General features: G+C 47.3%; 1 protein-coding gene across 4 annotated transcripts in view; it reads left to right on the top strand.

The window, feature by feature from the left end:
• The window catches only part of LOC137207503 (kinesin-like protein KIF16B), a 278846-nt gene that overhangs the window by 149389 nt on the left and 107981 nt on the right, over nucleotides 1-21476 (top strand). For 3 of the 4 annotated variants that reach the window (XM_067707442.1, XM_067707444.1, XM_067707445.1), the window contains exons 16-19: nucleotides 1474-1556; nucleotides 3097-3185; nucleotides 20443-20475; nucleotides 20827-20880. In XM_067707442.1, the coding sequence (XP_067563543.1) occupies nucleotides 1474-1556; nucleotides 3097-3185; nucleotides 20443-20475; nucleotides 20827-20880 (259 nt within the window). The remainder of the gene's footprint in view (nucleotides 1-1473; nucleotides 1557-3096; nucleotides 3186-20442; nucleotides 20476-20826; nucleotides 20881-21476) is intronic. The other variant, XM_067707443.1, reaches the window with a different exon arrangement.

Raw genomic sequence — 21476 nt, forward strand, 5'->3', positions numbered from 1 at the left:
GGTGGAGCTGGTACCCAACTAGAGGTCACGTGCCCTGTCCAGAGGAGGCAGCCAACAGTAGCCCAGTGACAGCACAGATCTACTGATACCACATCTTCTAATTTTTGAAGGGAAGCCAGAAACTCAGACTTTTATGTGAAAACTACAGATTTTTAACCGTTGACAGTGAAGGATTTTGTTTTTTACATCTGCGCGGGACACACAAAACACATCCGTGAGCTGATTTTTTTCTCTGACCTTCGTTGCAGATTCTTTATCCCGGCTGCTAGTTCTTCACGGTCTCTCTCTCCCTCATCTGTCCAATACGGGTTCCTGCTGCTGTTTCACGTCTCCTGCATCTTGGCTGGACCTGACTCTCTCCTTTCTCCAAGCCCAGGAGGTCCATCTGCTGTCTCAGGCTCAGCCCCTCCCCTTGTCACCCTCTTGTCCTGTGGGACCCAGCTTAGGTCCTTGGTGTCACCTCCTGCACCCTGCAGTCATCACTTTGATACGTCGTGGTTGACTTCTACATGAATGTCTTATCTTCACAAATAAGTTACATTCTTTTTCAGGACAAAGATTGAACATGGGGTTTGGGGGTGGGGGGTGGTTTGTTTTGAGGCTTGGTTGACTCTCAGGTGCGAATGGGACCAGAAAAGATAGCAAATCTCCTAAATGCCTCCAGTGACAGGGAGCTCACTGCCTTCTGTGACATCCATGCCAGTTTGGGACAGCTCCTATCTTAGAACGCATCTGTTTGCTTAATCAAGCTGAAATTTACCTCCCCACCTAATGATTTTGTTACCCTTGGGCATTTACACTGAATTCTTCTCCCCCTTGTACAATCATTTTCTGAACAAGCAGGACACTAGTCAGTCCAAAGGAGCTGTTCTTGTGTGTCCAATGTAGCCGTCTAAACAGGGTTTTCTCAAGAAGCCGTGTTTTTACGTGGAAATAGTCACTGCATATGCGCATTTTCTTTCCTGTCGAATTCTGAGGGAGTTTTTAGTAACAGTGACCCTATTACTAAAAACCTACTGCTCTGACAGTTTCACCGTGTTTTCATTTGAATGCACCGTCCTTTGAGGTTTCTACTTCTATCGGCATTAATAAACATTTCCTAAATTGGTGACCATATGCTTTGCTTGATATTCTCACATCTCTTTGGTTACCTGATTTCTGTTTTTCTTTTCAACAATCAAAAGTCAAATTATCTGTATACTGAGTTTTAAATCTCTTACGATATTGTCATGCTTAGATCCCTCACTTCTGCCCTGGGTAACGTGAGAATTGTGACACTCGGCTCTAAAAATAAAAGCGTTTGAAGATTTAGAATTGGCTTATGTAAGCAGACTTTTGCGACGAAAGCCTCCCCTCACTCTGTTGTTGTGTAGGACTGGAAATCACATCTCAGCTGCAGGATTCCATGTTAGAATGTCACCAGCTAACCAGGTTGCTCAGTGTAAGCTCATTGCTGTTTCTGTGTGTTCTTAGGTGCCGTGATACTCCTGGGAAGAACCAATATGTTTCGCTTTAACCATCCGAAGGAGGCCGCCAGGCTCAGGGAGAAGAGGAAGGTGAGCAGTGTGGAGTCTCCTGTAGCTCACTCCGCTCTGGGAGGGGCTGGGGTCGGGGAAGAGGGGGTCTCCACTCTGGTTCCAGCAGTTTAACTTTCTGGAGCACGAACCAGCCCATAGCCTGGATTGATTCTAGAGGGTTTGTTTCCCAGCGCATGGCTCCCTGGTGAAATAGGCTAGCAAGTGAGATCCAGAGCAGGAGGAGAGACACTGCGTCTCGACCCTCCTGTTGAGCGCTGCATCCCCTGAAAGGAGATGGGCGTCATTTCACATTAAGTGGAGAGTACCTTCCACTCAAGAGCATCTGTTTTAAGAGTTAACCCCATATCAGAATCACTTTCATCCAAAAGTTGGCTCACTTTTTATTTTCATTCACAGTAAATTGGATTTTTGATGAGGGTGTGAAGCAGAGAGGGGGCGAACTTAGGACGATGGGAAGAGGCTTCAGCTTGGATGGGGATGACTAGAGGGCCCTTGAAGTACTGGATGAGGGAGGTGGGCAGAGGACCAGAAAGAGACAGGAAGACATGGAAGGGAGAGAAACCTGTCTAGGACACCGTGTTGACCGTAGACTGAGGAAGGGAATTAAGTCACAGCTGAGTTTTCTGTGAGCCAGGCACTGTGCAGAACCTCCACATGTACCAGTTTATGTGCACAGAGGCTGTTATTACACCCACATCACAGATGATCGAGATGAGAAACTGAGGCTGGCCTGTCCCGTGGCCAGCGAGCGGGGAGCTGGGGCTGCAGCCCCGCATCTCAGCCTGCTTTTGCTGGGGCTGCCCAGAGTTGCCAGTGCCTTAAATGCGGAATGACGAGAAAGCCGCAAACCCCAGCCTTCTCCAGGGCTGCCGGTTCCAGCCTGTGAAGCCTATTGTCTGTTCCAGCCCAGAGTCGCCCTGGAGGGCCCTTTTCAGGACAGAGTTGCAGGGAAGAGAGGGAAGGAAACAGGTTTTAACTTAGTTATAATCATGACACAGGATGAGGGGAGGGAGGGCTGGCAGTGCGGGGCAGCTGACGTGGGGCCTTGGAGGCCCCTGGAAGGAGTTTGACTGTTTTCTAACCATTTGAGGTCTTTAAGCAGTAGAGGAATGTGAAGATAAATTTACTACAAATGTTAGGAAACTTTCCATGGAAGCCAAACAGGTTAGGCTGTTGCTCTTTTGGTCTCCCTCCACCTCTCCCTCTCCCTCTTTGTCACTCAGCAAGTGTGAGTACTGCTCCTGCCAGGGGACAGGGTTGACACCGATGCCGTGACCCCTTCCCTCCACTTGAACGCAGCAGCCAGGTCAAGGAGATCCACAGGGCTGTGCAGTTCCTGCCCGAGCGCACTGCGGCCCTGCTGGCCTTAGCGTGGGGCTTGGGCTCCAGACGGATCCCTGGCCTGACCCCTGACATGCGTCCTCAGAGAGACCAGTTGTGTGCAGGCTGATGGGGGGCGTGAGCCCCTCGTTGCCTCTCCCCAGTGGAGCGTGGGGAGCACAGAGCGCGGCCTTCCCTTGCTGCCGAGGTAACCGCTCTGCCCTGTGTCTGCTCTTAGAGTGGCCTTCTGTCCTCCCTCAGCTTGTCTATGACCGACCTGTCCAAGTCCTGCGAGAACCTCTCTGCCGTCATGCTGTACAACCCAGGGTGAGTGGACTGCGGCGTTGCCTCCCCTGGGGTTTTCACTGTTGTGGTGTTTGTTGTGTCGACCCCATTAAAGTCATTAATTAAAAAAAGAAGTCAGTTAAAGAAAATAAAACTTCTGCAGTCAGGCCTCCTTATCACATCAGCCGTAGTCATTTTCCACGTTCCTTTACAGCCCTTGCTGTGTATGGACATCCTTTAACTTAGTTATAATCGCGGCACAGGATGAGGGAAGGGAGGGCTGGTGGCGGGGGGCAGCTGATGTGGGGCCTTGGAGGCCCCTGGAAGGAGTTTTCTAACCATTTGAGGTCTTTAAGCAGTAGAGGAACGTGAAGATAAATTTACTACAAATATTAGAATGTGTGTCATCTGGAGAACGTAGCATAGAAGTGTGAGACCATTTAGGAAGCTACTTCCTTATTCCCGGTGGGAGGTACCAGTGACTTGGGTCTGGGTGGTCACCATAGTGATGGAGCATCGTGGAATGAAGGGCGGTTCCCAGGCTCCGGGTTTAAACAGTTGGGCAGGTGATGCACCTGCTCCTGAGGTGCGGGAGGCAGGGATGAGCAGCCTGGGCTGGCGGTGGGGTGAGGGTTCAGTCAGTGTATCTTTCCTATTAGGTTGGAAGTTTTTCGAGGTCAGAGGCTTATCTTACTAATTTCCGTATTCTAGAGTGTCGTTCACATAAGATGCTTGACGAATGTTTAGCAGACAGATTAAGAATGAAATTTTAGTAAGACACCTGTGCCCTTTGCGGGGAAAAGGATTTTCACTAGTTGCTCTGGGCATTGGTGTTCTAAATGGTGGGAAATGACACATTATGCAAAGGAATGTGTTTCTGTGCACGAGTCAGTTTCCAAATGGCACTGCAGTTGGTTGAATAACCTCGAGTTCATGTTCGGGATCCTCAGGCAAAAGGTGGGAAGAGGGCCTCGTGACAAAGTGAAGACTTAGGCCAAGGCTGTCAGGGAATTCAACGAGAAACACTCTGCGGTCGGCTGAAGAGAGGGTGCTGGATGGGTTGGATGCTGCATCCTGTTCATCTGGCTTCGGTTAGCAGACACATTTCGTATCTGCCACCCTTGCACTACTCATTTGTACAAATTCAAATTCAAATGACTTAATACTTCATCATACCTTCATTCCCCCGACTCCAGGCCCCGCCCCCAACTTGCCACCTGCTCTAGAGAATGATTACCCATGAATTAAAACAGAATTGGAGAGAAGTCGCTGCCTCTGATTTATGGGAAGCAGACACCTTGTAAAGTTCTGTGCTCCAGCGACTCGGCCAAACAAAGCGGGATTAAAGCCAAGCTGGGCTGTTTTTACCTTTTTTGATGTTACGGGTGTAACTATCCTTGGCCTAAATTAAGCGCCACGCGATAAACGGGAAGAATGTTGAAAGAAGTATGTTCACTGCTTGGACACTAGCTGAATAGTTGTTACTTAAATCTAATAAGGCGCCTGCACACAGAGTGTGTTAGTTTCTCAAGATGGAAACTTAGGGCTGAGATGCTTCAATAGGACAACGCGCATTTATTGAGGGCGAGGGGAGACCATAAGTGTCAGGTGCCGTGTTCTCTCTGCCTAAGAAAATGGACACATGGGTGTGAACCCACTTAGCGTGAAGTCATGGAAGTTATATGATTCAGGATTAGTGGCCTGTGACCTGGGAGGGCCAATGGGAAGGGAATGGTGCAAATTGACGTGCTTGGAAGGGATTCTCTTCCGGTGGCCATGCCTTGTAATGTGTTGGGTGATGTAGAAAACCAGAGACTTTCAGAAAGAATCTTTCTTGATGTTGAGATCACCTCCAGCCAGCATCATGGGATCTGTGCCATAAGCCTAAATAACGGGAACCCACTTGTCCTCCACGCTTATGGAGACCAGGCATTGTCCCCTTTGTAACATCGTCCCCAGTTCTCCCCCTCTTCTGTGGACTCTCATTGCCGTAGCAGTGCGCAGCCTGTGGTAAATAGCCGGGGCCCATGGCAAGGGGTGGGTGGTGTGGCGGGTAGAGCAGGGCTGTGAGGAGCCTTAAGTAGTAACCCTCCTAAGTCCCTGGTCCAGCACTTTCTTCTCCATAGTTGAGGATACAAAGATGTTAGAAGTCTATAAAGATGCCTTATCTCAGAGAACAAAGTGGATAGAACACTAACCAGAGATTCAGCCCTGGATGCCCGCCAGGTAGGAACCCCAAATCACTCCCTTCTGTTCTACTTGAGAATTCTGTTCAAGAGGCACAAAAAAAACTGGATTCTGTGCTGGGCCCTGAGATGTTTGCAGGAAGAGGTTTTCCCCTGGAGAGATGTTCTGGGAAGGAACATTTTATGGGCAAACAAGGTGAGTGCTGGCCACAGCCATGCTGAGCTTAGGAAGTGATAAGAGGATTCCGCAGGTTGGGGCCTGACTGGGGGGCGCTCTGAAAGCCATGCCTGGGCGTGAGCAGGTTGCTTTGATAAACAGATGTCTATTCTTTGAGGAACTGCACTTTGGGGTTTGGGAGGATGGAGCAGGAGAGATGGCAGCTCAGGTTCTGCTGGTACAGTCACAGCACCTGTGTACATGTAACGTTTTTATAAGTTCTGGTTAGTGTGTTTAGAATTTATGATTATGAACAAAATGTATGGCCCAAAATACAACAGAGAGTTATTTTCTCTATACTCATAAGCATTTGCTAACTCATTTCTTCACTCTTTTTTTTTTTAAAATTGTGCTAAGATACACTTAACATGAAATTTCCCATCTTAACCATTTTTAGGCGTACAGTAGTGTTAAGTGCGTTCACATCGTTGCAGCTAACCTCCAGAACTTTTTTCCTATAAAACTGAAACTCTGTACCCATTAAGCAGTAACATCCCAACCCCCCTCCCCCTCACCCCTGGCAACCGCCATCCTATTTTCTGTCTCTGAATTTGACTGCTCTGGGTACCTCCTATAAGTGGATTCATACATTATTTATCTTTTTGTGACTGGCTTTTTTTTTTTTTTTGGTGGTACGCGGGCCTCTCGCTGTTGTGGCCTCTCCCGTTGCGGAGCACAGGCTCCGGATGCACAGGCTCAGGGGCCATGGCTCACGGGCCCAGCCGCTCCGCGGCATGTGGGATCCTCCTGGACCGGCGGGGCACGAACCCGTGTCCCCTGCATCGGCAGGCGGACTCTCAACCGCTGCGCCACCAGGGAAGCCCGTGACTAGCTTTTTTCACTTAGCATAATGCCTTCAGAGTTCATCCATGTTGTTGCAAGTATCAGAGTTTCTTCCTTTTTAAAGTTGCATAACATCCCATTGCATGTATATATCACGTCTTATGTATCCATTCATCTGTCGATGAACACATGGGCTGCTTCCACCTTTTGGCAGTTGTGAATAATGCTGCTCTGAACACGGGTGCACAAATATCTGTTTTGAGCCCCTGCTTTCAGTTCCTTTGGGTATATACCCAGAAGTGGGATTGTTGGATCATATGCTAATTACGTTTTTAATTTTTTTGAGAAACTGCCACACTGTTTTCTGTCTTAGGTGCAGCCCTGTTACATTCCTACTAACAGCGCCCAAGGGTTCCAGTTCCTCCACATCCTCACCAATACGTGTTATTTTCTGTTTTTTTCTTTTGTTTTGTTTTTGATAGTGGCCGCCCTAATGAGTGTGACGTGGTACCTCATTGTGGTTTTTCTTCACTCTTTGTTTTCTTTCCATTTTCTTAAGAATTTCCAATCTGGAAAGTAGTGTTTGGAAGTATAGAAAGATGGAAGATCTGAAATTCAGCTCCCCCAGTAAGTTTAGTAAATAACTGATGAGCGTCAGTCTGACAAGGATCCATTTCCTGGTGACTCCCTCGAGCCCTGCCAAGTTCAGTTCACAACCAGCCCGTTCACCTGTATCTCAAAGCCCAGTCCATGGGGTAGGGCTTCAGGAGGTGTTTCTAGCCAAGGAGAGATGTGATCATATTTGCCTTGAGAGGGAACAGTGAGGGCGCGGAGGGAGCTGTGAGAGGGACCTGGAGGTGAGGCCTGAACTGAGGCAGCAGTGGGAGGAAGCTAGAGGCAGCGGTGGGCTGCACAGGCGCCCAGGGCAGGAAGGAAGTGATGAGGCCCGAATGGATGTGGGAGGGAAAGAAGGAAAAGCTGGTAACATCCATTTTCTGGCTTAAATAATTGGTCCGGTGTCGCATGCTCTCCAGCTGAAATACAGATACGGGAGGAGGGCCAGCTTGTCGAGAGGCAGGGAGAATGCTGAGCACAGCCTTGAGAAACTGGACCCCGGGCTGCGAACTTCCTCCTGGGAGTGACTGCACCGGAGCACAGGGTCGGCCGCCGGGCGCCCCGTGGGGAGCGTGGGGGCCTCTGCAGCCTGTCGCAGGCGCAGGGTGAACGCGGGGCCCCCGTTGACAAGCCCTCCTGTTCGTTCCGCATCCACTCAGCTGCTGGGTGAGGGCCCTTGTTTGGCCCGCCTGTGCTGGGGCTCAGTTCCCTTGGAGCGTGCTCTAGTGTACAGGGAAGACTGTGGGGAAGCCTGGCGGAAAGCAGGGAGCCGGGAGCCTTGCCGTTGCTTGTGACGCTTGGACTCCTCTGGGTTGACTCTGGGTGAGGGCAGCTGTGCAGCTCCACCCAGGCCCCTGCCACGGCGCCCCGCTCCTCACCATAGGGGGTCTGTATCCACCTACTGGGTGATGGGTCTCACAGGCTTCAGTAGGTGGCCTGGCCCTGGGACAGTGCAGAGTTTGGGGTCCCTTACCCTGTATTTACCTCTCTTAGGACCAGTTTGGGATCAGTGTTCTGCTTTTAAACTGGAGAACTGGCTTTTGGCCTTCTTAATGATTCCCTGATGCTAAGTATTGGCTTAATAAATGTTAGCTGCCCCCCAGCACCGCCCCCTCCCCTGCCCCAAGCCTTCTCTCTTCTTCTTTGTTTCTCTCTCTTTTTTTTTTTTTTGCGGTACGCGGGCCTCACTGCTGTGGCCCCTCCTGCTGCGGAGCACGGGCTCCGGACGTGCAGGCTCAGCGGCCATGGCTCACGGGCCCAGCTGCTCCGCGGCATGTGGGATCCTCCCGGACCGGGGCACGAACCCGTGTCCCCTGCATCGGCCGGCGGACTCTCAACCACTGCGCCACCGGGGAAGCCCTGGGCCTTTGTGAGGCTCTCACGCACACAGACGTACTTCATGCACGTTTTGTGGCTTTCTTGACTGGTGCACATTCACATCTCTTGGTTTCCTTGGTATCCTGTAGACCTGAGTATGTTTTCTTGCAGCGGATTTAAAATTTATGCTACTTAGTACTCAGTTCCTCTTAGAACAAAGCTCTCTGAAAGAATTACATCGGGTTTGCAAATGACTGTATACAGTACGATCCAACTTATCTTCAGAGCAGTCAGTTTCAACAGGCAACCTAGTAATTGTCCAAAAAAACCCATGCTCTGAATCATAGTAAGATTTGGACTTTTTAAAAGTGAAGTCTTTGCTACCCAGGAGCATTTTATGAGCCCAACTGGGCATGTCACGTTGGATGTACCGTCTCTAAGGTAGTTTAGGAACTCACTGCCGGCCCGCATCGTAGGCTTTCTGGAGACCAGGATTTGTAGGCACACATGCGTGGTACTTAGTGCCAGAGAATTTTTGGAGGAGGCAAAGCAGCCTGGTGACTTCCTTTGAGAGTCAGCTCCGCTTTGAGAAGCGCCCAGCCAGGGTCTTTGCCAGGAAACTGTTTCACTGCAGGGGAAACGTCCAAGCCCACTCCTCAGGCATCCTCTGTCTTGCTCTGAGGCTGCAAACAGGCGGCTAACTTGGCAGAAAGCGGGAGCTTTCACAGCTTTTGGAAAGTGCTCTGAGCAAAATTATATACATTCCAAGTTCATTTCAGCCTTAAAGGGAGAAAATGTCATTTGTGCATTGTCCTCCTTTAAGCACTGACCAGCGGCGAGCCTGTTGAAATGGATATACTGCGTTCGAAGAAATTCCGAAGAGGAGAAATGCCTGGGTTTCAAATGCGGTTGGGCCAAAAATATCTAAAGTCAAAAATCAAACCTCGCTTTGGCAAGCCGTCCAAGGAGCTTTATGGAACGTAGCGCTGATGGGGTTGATGGGCGTCAGGGCCAACTCAGGGCTCAGTGCAAGGCCCCTGACTCTGAAGACTGTCTGAAATCATCGACAATCAGGGGATAAGGACAGACGAGTGATGGTTATTTTTAACCTAACGTTTAATTTTCGTGTGTTAATCATTACGGAAAATTTAGAAATCACAAACAAGCAAAAAAGAAACTACGGCAGTGAACATGTTGCTATATATTCTAGTCTATACCTCTGTCCCACCATGTAGCCATCTCTGTCTTTCTCTCTGTGTGTGCGCATGTATATGTACATACATTTACATATATACATTTATACTTGTATACATTTATATGTGTTCTTTTACCAGGATGGGTTCACACTGGGCTTGTTTTATGCACTTATATATCTTTCCCCTTCGTATGTATTAACCTACATCATTTTAACATCCATGTGAGATTCCATCGTATGGATATGCCATACCTTACTTATCTTCTGTTGGCAGGTGTTTTGTTGTCTAGCTTTGAACTATGGCAAGCAGTTGGGGTGAACACATTTGCAGCTAAATCTTTGTGCTTATCCGTGAGTATCACTTCCTCGGGTGAGAAAAAGTAGCATGGGATTACCAGGCCAGAGGGTGTATATATTGATAGTTTTAAGCCTCCTGATAGATGTTCACAAACTGTTCTATAGGATGGTTGTACGTATCACCACCATTTATCTCCCACCAATACCACATGAGAGTTTCCCTTTCCTTGCAAACTGGAAAAGGATCCTCTTGACTCATAGACCGTGTTGATATGAACACACCCTCCTGGATGCAGCTCTAAGCTATATTCACAGCAGCTGGAGTCTAGGCAGTCCTGCTAACAGTGGCTCTCTCTGGAAGCCTGTCCTGGGCATCCTGACCATCACCCGGGATTCATCAGGCACCTCGCTTGTCCTGTGCAGAGCTCCGTGCTGTGTGCAGTTCGCTCCAGCCTTCCTGCTCCTTCAGGTTTAGAGTAGGGTTGGGGTTTCGGAATGTGAAGCCGGAAGGAACTATATTCCGCAGGAAGAGTTCCGGGATTGCGACGCAGAAAGCCGAAAGCACCAAGATACGTTACTGGTGAGGACTTCTTACCAGCTGACAACAGTTGTAGGAAAAGAAAGTAGTTTCATTTTCCTTCCTCTCTCCTACCCCTTCCCTATTTCTTCCCTCCTTCCCTCCCTCTCTCCCTTCCTTCAACTGGAAGGATAAATACATCACACTGGGGAGAGAGTAAGAAAACGTCAGTAACCAGGTGCATCCCTTGCTGTACTGAGCTTAGCTTCCCTCTACATTTCTGTCAGCTTCCAGGAAACAGTCACAGGATCTAATCTTTTCACTCAGTTCCCAGCATAGCACCTGGAACTTAATAGCCATTGTAATACATGTGAACCAAGTGAATTCAGTTCTTCCCCTTAATTCATACCAATGTAAAAGGGCCTTCAGAAACAGAGCCTGGTCATAGCTGGAGATACTCTTGGTAAGACCCGCACCGTCAGGTGAGGTCATGTCCTCACTACGGGTCCTGGGAGGAAAGATTGCGTTGCCCGTGGATACAGTGCCCCGCTAGCCCCACTTTTTTCTCTTCTCTCTCACTTTCTGGGGCTTTATACATTGTTTTATCCTTTTTTTTTCTTGCTGACCTGGAGTGTGAAAGTTTTATACGTGTAGTGGTTGGCAATATTTATGTTGCTGGTGATTTGGCTGTGTTTTAGCTGATGGTTATTTACTGTGTTTGTCTCTGCTGGTTTGTTTTATTGGGCCTTAACATCTTTCAAAAGTTTGCTTTGCCGCAGGACTGACTTCCTCTCCAGTCTTTGGTCTCAGTGGTGTCGCTTTTTCATGGGCCATTTACTCACTTGGCGGTTGCTGTAGAGCCTTAAATAGCTTGTGAAGATGCACGGTCTTGGGGAACTTGCGGTGAACGCAGCTGAAGGACGTGAGCTTCTTCCTCCATTAACAGAGAACAGCGTCAGTTTCAGCCAGGCCCCGGGGATGTGGCGAGCCGATTCCAGACCACCGTGGTAGAGCAGATACACAGTAGAGAGAGCCGTGCTCAGTGTTTGGTTTCCCAGTGCATTTAAAAACTATGTTTATACTGTAGTATTACATTATACTGTATGTTAAGCATGCGGTAGGATTATGTCTAAAAAAATGTACATACCTTAATTTAAAAACACTTTAAAAATGCTAACCATCATCTGAGCCTTCAGAGAGTCACAAGGTTTTTGCAATAGTAACATCAAAGATAACTGATCACAGCTCACTGTAGCAAATATGATAAGAAAGAAAAGTTTTCAGAATAGTGAGAATTACTAAAATGTGACACAGACAGAATGGCCATCATCAAAAAAATCTACAAACAATAAATGCTTGAGGGGGTGTGGAGAAAAGGGAACCCTCTTGCACTGTTGGTGGGAATGTAAATTGATACAGCCACTATGGAGAACAGTATGGAGGTTTCTCAAAAAACTAAAAATAGAACTACCATACGACCCAGCAATCCCCACTACTCGGCATACACCCTGAGAAAACCATAATTCAAAAAGAGTCATGTACCAAAATGTTCATTGCAACACTATTTACAATAGCCATGACACGGAAGCAACCTAAGTGTCCATCGACAGATGAATGGATAAAGAAGATGTGGCACATATATGCAATGGAATATTACTCAGCCATAAAAAGGAACAAAACTGAGTTATTTGTGGTGAGGTGGATGGACCTAGAGTCTGTCATACACAGTGAAGTAAGTCAGAAAGAGAAAAACAAATACCGTATGTTAACACCTATATGTGGAATCTAAAGAAAAAAAGAAAAATGGTTCTGATAACCTAAGGGCAGGACAAGAATAAAGATGCAGAAGTAGAGAACGGACTTGAGGACACGGGAAGGGGGAAGGGTAAGCTGGGATGAAGTGAGAGAGTAGCATGGACGTATATACACTACCAAATGTAAAATAGATAGCTCGTGGGAAGCAGCTGCATAGCACAGGGAGATCAGCTCGGTGCTTTGTGTCCACCTAGAGGCGTGGGATAGGGAGGGTGGGAGGGAGACGCAAGAGGGAGAGGATATGGGGATATATGTATACATATAGCTGATTCACTTTGTTATAAAGCAGAAACTAGCACAACATTGTAAAGCAATTATACTCCAATAAAGATGTTAAAAAAATAAAATAAATAAAATGTGACACAGAGACATGAAGTGAGCAAACGCTGCTGGGAAAATGGCGCTGGTTGACTTGCTCGATGTAGGGTTGCCACAAACCTTCAATTTGTTAAAAAAAAAAAAAGCAATATCTGCGAAGTGCAGTAAAGTGAAGTCAGTCTGTACTGACTTAGCTTTTTCTTTCTTGTCCTTGAATATAACTCCACTGTGAGCCACTTTAAATGATGAGCTCCTTTGTTTCCTGTTTTCAGAGTAGCAGAATGGGGGCTTCCCTGGTGGCACAGTGGTTAAAAATCCACCTGCCAATGCAGGGGACAGAGGTTTGAGCTCTGCTCCAGGAAGATCCCACATGCCACGGAGCACCTGAGCCCGTGAGCCACAACTACTGAGCCTGCTCTCTAGAGCCCATGAGCCACAACTACTGAGACTGTGTGTCACAACTACTGAAGCCCATGCGACTAGACCCCGTGCTCCGCAACAAGAGAAGCCACTGCAGTGAGAAGCCCACGCACCACAATGAAGAGTAGCCCCCGCTCGCCACAACTAGAGAAAGTCCACGCACGGCAATGAAGACCCAACGCACCCAAAAAAAAAAAAAGCAAGGAGCAGAACGATGAGCTATAGGATTCCAAGTGTGATCTGTCTTCATTCTGTTCCTTTAGATTTGCGCTGTCTGCTCAGGGGCAGCATTTCTGCTTCCCTCATTGTAGAACTGCATGATCCAAAGCTGAATTGTGTGGGTCAGTTGAGGAAGTGAGCCTTTGCCCAGTGCTATGATGGATAGCAGTTATGGGCAACGGTGGTAGATAGCAGATTCCTCTTCGTCCTACATGTCAGCATGATTTTCTTCTGAAGTAACATCTTGTATTAACTTGATTACCTGCCGTGAGCTCTCTGTAGTTTGTTGACTCATTTGATCAGAGCTTGTTGCTGATTCAGTCAAGGGTTCCTGACGTACATACATACCTGTTCCTGCTTCCAGGCCTTTGCTGGAAACGTGCTGTTTCCTCCTCCTGGACTGCTCGTCACATGGCTAAATCCCACCTCCCCTCTAAGATGTCAGTTTCAGCGTCATTTCCTCAGGGAGGCCCTACCAACCCCAGCCCAGATTTCATCTCCTTGGATCTTTATACATAGCATCCTGTCTCTGTGGTAGCACTTTAAATGGTTGCTTAAATTGTGGGTTTTGGTGCAACTATTTGCCTACTCTTGGTCTGGGTATTTAATGGAATATTTTTAGTATATTTAGTGAAAAGGTTTGATTTTCTTAATAATGTACCCCTGCTTCTAAGTAGGTGTTTGGGAAGCAGTTGTTGATTGAATGTGTGTGTGTGTGTGTGAATTGTTGTGCCATAATGAGGACCCTCCACCCCCTTCTTTTATCCCAGACCGTAATCCTAACCTTGAACAGCCGTGTCCCACATCAGTGACCTCAGATATTTAGTCACCATAAGCAACCCCAAATTTTATGACCTACTGAGGTTAATCATCGTCATCGCTGGAGACGAATGGAAATCAACTAGAGATTTGTAGAAGCAAAAAGGAAGTAAAACGGTTGCTATAATCACAGTAGATTGAGAAAAATGTTTGAAACAGGTAGTTTGTCTCATTATAAATTGAGATGCTTATTGCAAAAAAGTAAAACATTCAGAAATGAATAAAGTAATCACAAGCATTCACAATCCTTCCACCAAGAAATAATGATTCGTTTATATTTGTAATATTTACTTATATTTTATACTATATATGTTTAATTGTACATCAGGTACTATAATCATGCATTCTAAAAAGTATCTTAGAAAAACAACATCGAGCTCTCACTCGATACACAGCTCTGTGTTCTGCTTTTTCTTTTACTACTTTCCTGGGAACTTGTCCCCAGGTCATCCAACACTCTTCTTCATCCCATGTTTATATCATCATGTAACTCTTTTTTTTTTTTGCGGTACGCGGGCCTCTCACTGTTGTGGCCTCTCCCGTTGCAGAGCACAAGCTCTGGACGCGCAGGTGCAGCAGCAATGGCTCACGGGCCCAGCCGCTCTGCGGCATGTGGGATCTTCCTGGACCGGGGCACGAACCCGTGTCCCCTGCATCGGCAGGCGGACTCTCAACCACTGCGCCACCAGGGAAGCCCCATCATGTAACTCTCGCTTCATCATTGAGGACTCTTGGAACTATTTCTCCTTTTTGCCCACATAAATTGATTACAGTGCAATTAATCAGCTTATATAAATCTTTCCCACTTTATTATTTGTCAGCTAAATCCACACACCCCAGAATTCTTTATTTGACGATATCTGCTGCTTACATTAAAACAACAAGGGGAGGAACAGAGAGAGAGACGTCAGAGAGAAATCAGGAAGGGAGGCTTGAGACCTAGAAGAGGCGATGGCAGGGGAGGGCTGGGGGAGGGCGGCCAGCCCCAGGGAGGTACACAGGGGCTGCCGAGACCTCCCTTAGCCCCGTGGATGTGAGGCTCATGTTTCAAGCCCTGCCTGGTTGAGCGTGTGAGCATCGTGTCCCTAAGCACGCGGTATCAAAGGAGTACAGGTGTGCAAAGTAGACCCGGAGAGCTCTTCACTTCAGGAATGTCTTGCCAGGGCAGAGGAGCTGTGGTGCATTTCAAGTCTTTTTCACGTCTTCAAACCCCCCTTCTCTGCCCACAAATATGCACAGCTTCTCTTTTCCTAAACGAACCTCCTCTTGGGCTACCCCGTGTAGATCCCACCAAACCGTTTCATCAGGATCATCTACCAGGTACATTTCCAGCCATGTGAGATTGCTCCCATAAAGCATGGTGCATCTGTATTCTGAAATGGCATGATACTAAACTGTGTTGTGGAATGATAGGTAATGTTTTGGGGATTTGTCCAAGGTGTGTATTAGGAGGAAAAGGCTACACGATAAACTCTGTTGTCAGCTTTCATCCGTGTGCGTGTGTGTCCGGCTGGGAGGCCGAAGGCTGTTTACCAAGATACCGTGATCGTGGTGAGGGACTTGACTGCATTTTACTCCCCTGTATTTTCTACCTTTGCTGCAGTTAATTACTTTCATCTTGAGAAGGCTGGAAGCACCGCCGGTTGTTATTTCTTAGGGCACAGAGAACTCTGCCCTGGCTGACGTCATTGCCTCCCCGCCCAGGTGTTCTGTGACTCTGTGTAATTGGGGTCTGGTGCTCAGCCTATGCCACTGACTTCAAAGCTCTACCTGGAGTGCTCATTAGTTGAACACCTACTATGTGCCTTGCAGAAGGCCCTCAGATACACAGCTCAGCTGGATCTCTGTCCTCCAGGAGCCCTGGTGGACAGGGCTCTGCCTATCCTCTGTGACCTGTAGGGTCCCAGGTGGTCTGGGCCCTTCTTGGGCCCCTTCTCTCATCCCATCACTGTCCCCTGGTTGCACCTGCTTTCGCCATTCCAGTCTTGCTGTGCTCCCCGCGTGCCACACGTTGTCCCTCGTCATTGGCCTGGCTTCCCTCGTGTGCCGGCACCAGCTGCATCCTCGTGGTCACGCCCTCGCTCAGCCCTCTCTCCACCCTCCCTCCTGGCTTCAGGCTATTCCACAGCACGTATCACAAAAACATTTTCACTGTTGGTTAGCTCTCCTTCTCCCCCCACTCCCACTAGAATGGAAGGTTTATGACGGCAGGGGCTTGGCTCCTTTTGCTGAGTCTCAGGGCCTGGGACAGTGCCGGGCACGTGAATGGCTTGTTGATCAAATGAATTGATGGTGCGTGAGCCACTAGCTCCTGTTCCTCATGCTCAGTGCCTTGCTTGTTTCTTTCGTTTTCCTTCTCCTATGTTTGTTCCACTCGATTTTCCCACTCCCCACACTGTGGCCATTGTTCTGTCCGTCTGTCAAGCCAGGCCCAGCTCAGACAGACAGCGAGGCCCCCTCCCATGCATGCAGCTATAAATGCTCTCCCTCCACCCCGGCATGGAAAAAATGGAACTTTCTCCTTGGGCTCCTCACGTACTGTGTGATCCATACACACTTACAATTCACGCTTAAGACCTGAAGACAGTTTGTCCGTTCTGTGTGTCTAACACACTGCCTTGCACGTAGTAGGTGCTTGTTAAAGGTTTGTTGGATGCACACATATTTCACTTACGATTCACGCTTAAGACCTGAAGACAGTTTGTCCATTCTGTGTGTCTGACACACTGCCTTGCACATAGTAGGTGCTCGTTAAAGGTTTGTTGGACATGGGGCAGGCATGGCTGAATGAAGTGGCAGGAACATTCCCTGTGGCACACTGTTCTGGTCTGTCCACAGAGGAGAGGTCCATCTGGGAGTGGTGAGTCATATTCAACTCTGGGAGGCTGTTTCTGGGGTACACGTTGCCGTGGTTTGGTTAAGGAGGTGAGATGGAATTCCAGAGTTGAAGTAGGAATGGAGGAGGAGTAAGAAGAGGTGAACTTTGCCCTTGACTTCTCTAAAGAGGAGGTCACCTTGGGCCTCTCCCTGATCCGCCCCCCCAACCCCCAGGCCTCAGTCTCCTGGCCTGTACAGTAGTGGGAGGACAGGAGCAGGGGTGTCTGGTGGGCGACAGGCGTGTGTGCCGAGTTGATTGCATGATCTCTTGTACTTTTTTTTTTTTTGCGGTACGCGGGCCTCTCACTGTTGCGGCCTCTCCCGTTGCGGAGCACAGGCTCTGGACGCGCAGGCTCAGCGGCCATGGCTCACGGGCCCAGCCGCTCCGCGGCATGTGGGATTTTCCCGGACCGGGGCACGAACCCGTGTCCCCTGCATCGGCAGGCGGACTCTCAACCACTGCGCCACCAGGGAAGCCCTCTTTTTCTTTTTAAACTCTTAATTTTGAGGAAATGGGAATCATTATTTATCAAGGGGATCCTCTCTCTCTGTCTTTAACTGCTCATCTCCAGCCTCATTTAAGGGCCCATCCTTCTCTGCCAGTCACTGCAGTGTGTGTGGTCTTCCAGACTCTGCACTAAGCTCCTTTATTCACATTCCATACCTGTGTCCTGGGTAATTCCTATCCAGATGCTGGTGAATTCCAAGTCTGTATGTCCATCCTTGATGACGGCCCAAGCGCTAGATCTTCGTTTGTATCCCCCGCCTGCCGGACGTCTCAATTTGGTTGACCCTGGAATCATTAGATTCAACATGTGTAAAATCGAGCTTACTTTCTTGAAGGCAGCATAGGGATAAACTGTGGGCTCTGGAGTCGATTGATTCTGCCATTTACTGGAGTCGTGGCCACTGCTCGTGTGTAAAAGGGGGGAAGGGTGGCACCTACGTCACAGGACCATTGTGAGAGTCAAATGCGAGTCCTCAGACCCAGGTGTGGAATGACTCTTTCGTGGATGTTGATACAGATACTTTGTACGTACGGTCTTGTTTGATGAGACGGATGTTTGTCTTCTTTGAGGGAGGGCTCGTTATTTTCTTCAAAGTCTGTAAAAATCAAGCATCCAAGATTAAATAACTCATGCTTAGCCTCACAACCACTAGCATTTGTATTCGGACCAGTTGACCTTTTAGCACAGCCTCTTGGCCGTGAAGCTCGGCTTCCCCACCCACTGTGTGACCCGGCCAGAAACCTGAGGGTCATCTTTGACTCTTTCTTTCCCATCACAACCTCCAACAAAATCCAGCCCATTAGCAGGTTTTCTCAACTGAACCCCTGCGTATCAGAAGATACTGGCATTTCCTTATCCCAGTGATCCTGGGTCCTGCCTCCATCATCTCTTGTTTCCGTGACGACACAGGCCTCCTGATCTGGTTCGTGGCTTCTCCTCTCATGTGTTCTCTGTGGGCTCTCTAACAACCCTGTTCCAAGACACTTTTCTGCCACTGTCTTTGGGGTCAGGTGCAGAGTCCTCAATATAACTTCCAAGGCCCTGAACCGTGTGGCTTCTCGTGTCCCGTTGAGCTTCACGTCTTGCCCCTCCCCTCACAGGAAGCCGAGACCTGGCTTTATTGAGCTGCTGCACCATGCGAGGAAGAGTGGCACAGCCTGGGCGGAAGTTCCCTTGGGAGGCTTGCCTTGATTCTAGGTCCTACCAAATTCTGAGACCAGCACCCGCTCGGTGTGTTACAACCCTTTGTCCTTCCTCATCCTGGCTGTGACACACTGGGTGCGCCCCTCATGTTTATTCCACTGTCACTTACAGACTGGGAGCCCCACGGAGGCAGGGACATATCTCACTTCCAGACCTCTGTATCCCCTGTGCCTTGCACAGCGCCTGGCACTGTGCTCAGTAAAATACGTAGGTGCCCAGAGTGTCACACTGGAGATGAAGCTATTAAAACTCACATTTCATGACTTTCTGAGACCACACAACTCATTAGAAACAGTTGCAGTGGTTAGCAGCACAGATTTTAATACCAAACTGATTCAAGCCCTCCCTCTGCTACTTACCTCATCTAAGCCTCAGTTTCCTGTTTTATAAAATGGGGATGAGACCTGCTAGGGTTAGGAGAACAAAGTGAGGGTATTGCATGCTCAGTGCCAGGACAAGCACCTGCACGTTGTAAACTGTCTGGTGATAGGTTTTCATTCGAACCTCTCAGAGCAGCATTTGCCTTGTGACACTGTCAGAGCAGAGCGACATTGTCTGCTGATGGGCACATTGAGCTGATGTTCACAGAAAGTGTAAATCAAGAATAAAGACAGTTCTATTAGGAAAATCCTCAGGTTTTGAAAGTGTTTTATCTGGTGATTTTATTTTATTTTGTTTTGACTGTAATTATCTCTAGAAAGACTAAACTGTACCGAAGTCTAAAAATATGTACTAGGAAGCATTCCCAAGGTTCTGTTTATCGTTATATAAAAGAGAATGATCGTATATGAACTTAAATGAAACCCTGTATCGGCTTAGCGTGATGGCATGTGGATTGGGCTCCAGAAGTGGCAAATCCCTTTCATATACTATATTTACGTGATTGATTTCTCATGGATGGCGGTGCCTGTAATCCACAGATCATTTTCATTTGATAGAAAGATAAATATAACCCTAAATGGTAAGTTTCAATGAAGGATTTAATATTCTTACTATATATCACAAACTGGAGCATTGCTCATAAAATGAACGAATTGAGGATGTTTTGGAAGCAGGCTATCGTGGGTTCAAGCCCTGGTTCCACCACATCTTACCATCATGACCTTGGGCAAGTTCTTTCAGACCTCTGAGCTCTGGGTTTCTCATCTGTTAAATAGATCGGGTACTCTGTGCCATCTTCAGGATTTGCTGGGAAGGCAGAGTAATAAGCAAACGTGTAAATCACTCAGCACTGCCCTCAGTTCTGCTTGCAAAACCCCCCAGACATCTTACTCTCAATTTTAGCCCAAATTAAATTGGTAACAGATCTATTTGAAAATTCGTTAGCTCATGGTAAAGGTAACCGTTGCCAACCTGGATTATCTTATCCAAGGAGAACAGTTGACTGATGAATTTTTCCATAGTTCAGCTTCTTAGCTGTACTTGCTATCCACCACAACAGGAAAACGTTTAAGAATTACAGTTCATGCTGTTTAAAAGGTATAGTGAAACCTTGAAGTAATTCAGTCTAGTATTTGAGAAAAAGTCAACTTGTTATCAGTATTTTAGCGAGTTGTTTTAAAATTCCCAGTGACCTAGCCCCCTTTAGTTTGCTACCACTATGGTCAATCCGTTCATAATCTCTGTAGCCGCCATAGCTCCAATGTCATATAACCACTAACTACAGGAGGATCTCGAGAATCCTCCATACAGTATAACCATTTATGAAGTAGTAAAAACATGGATTTGACTTCTGTGGGCAATTATCGTTGGTACTTAGTTATTATTAGTGCTCGAGTTATCATGGGAAGTGTGTAAAACATAATAGCTAACTCTTTGGAGAATTTGCTTCAAGAAATGATTGGAAAATGTGATCTGTATAAGAAGGCGTTTCAATTTGTGCATGACTACTGGCTTTTAAGTACCTTACTGTTTTGCTCCTGATGTTCCCACTGTTAATTCTTTTCTTAATTGATGTCTGTGCTCTCTCTCTCTCTCTCATCTCCCTGGCAGTCTTTTCCCTATAAAAGGACCCATCTGTCTAAGGTAGAGATTTTCCATTTTTCTGTACTAATCAGTGGCTAGGCTGCATGGGGTAGGCACGCTTCTCGTTTAGAAGTCTCCCTTAACTCTGCTTGTCCCGTACAGTGGTGTTTTGTTTGCTTTCCTTCAAGTAAAATATGTTCTTTTCAGCCTGAATTCAAGCACTCCCAAAGTATGTCTAATTTATAATCATAGTCATAGAGCAAAGAATACATTTTAAACTTGCTAACCCATAATGATTAAAAAGCGTACCTGACAAACCAGTGTTCTTTGTAATATGTAACTACATACAGAGAATATGAGAGTGAAAAAAGCTCTTTCAGAAAAGTGACTCATTTTCATTTGATTTATTAGACTTGAATTTGAGCGGCAACAGCGTGAAGAACTTGAGAAATTAGAAAGTAAAAGGTAAGCCACGTGGTAGGAGTCATAACACCACAGAGTGGGTGGGTGCCTGTGTTGATGTCCTAGGCTGAGATCACCTGTGTCTGTGTCCTCTCCTTCTGGCTCCGTGTCCATCATTTACACTTCTGATGACTGTAGCTCCTTTCTCTTTAGCTGGTTAGTTTTACTTCACGTTTGAATTTTTTAAATAGTTCATCTTCAAATACTTGTGAGGCGGGGGAGTAGAGTCAGTAGGCAAATTTAATACACTCTTTAAGTGTAATACATCAAATGTAGACTTGTTTAAATTTAACTAAAAAGTATTTCTTCCTTAATAATATCCTGAGTTTTAAAAAAGCCGAAAGAATGACCCTTCCCCTTCTTATGCCTCCTCACTTTTTAAACCTCTTTCCTTATGTTGACCAGCCATTTGTATTTCCTTTTCTCATCTGCCTCTGCGTGTTCTCAGCTCCCTTTCCTTTTGGGTGGGTGGGTGGGTGGGTGGGTGGGTGTGTGTATGTGTGTGTGTGTGTGTGTGTGTTTAATTGATTTGGAGAGCATTTTTTATATGTTCTGAGTATAATTCTTTGATAAAACTAAGTAGTTTTCTTTTTTTTCCT

This window comes from Pseudorca crassidens, chromosome 15 (assembly GCF_039906515.1).
Source record: "Pseudorca crassidens isolate mPseCra1 chromosome 15, mPseCra1.hap1, whole genome shotgun sequence".
Classification (NCBI taxonomy): domain Eukaryota; kingdom Metazoa; phylum Chordata; class Mammalia; order Artiodactyla; family Delphinidae; genus Pseudorca; species Pseudorca crassidens.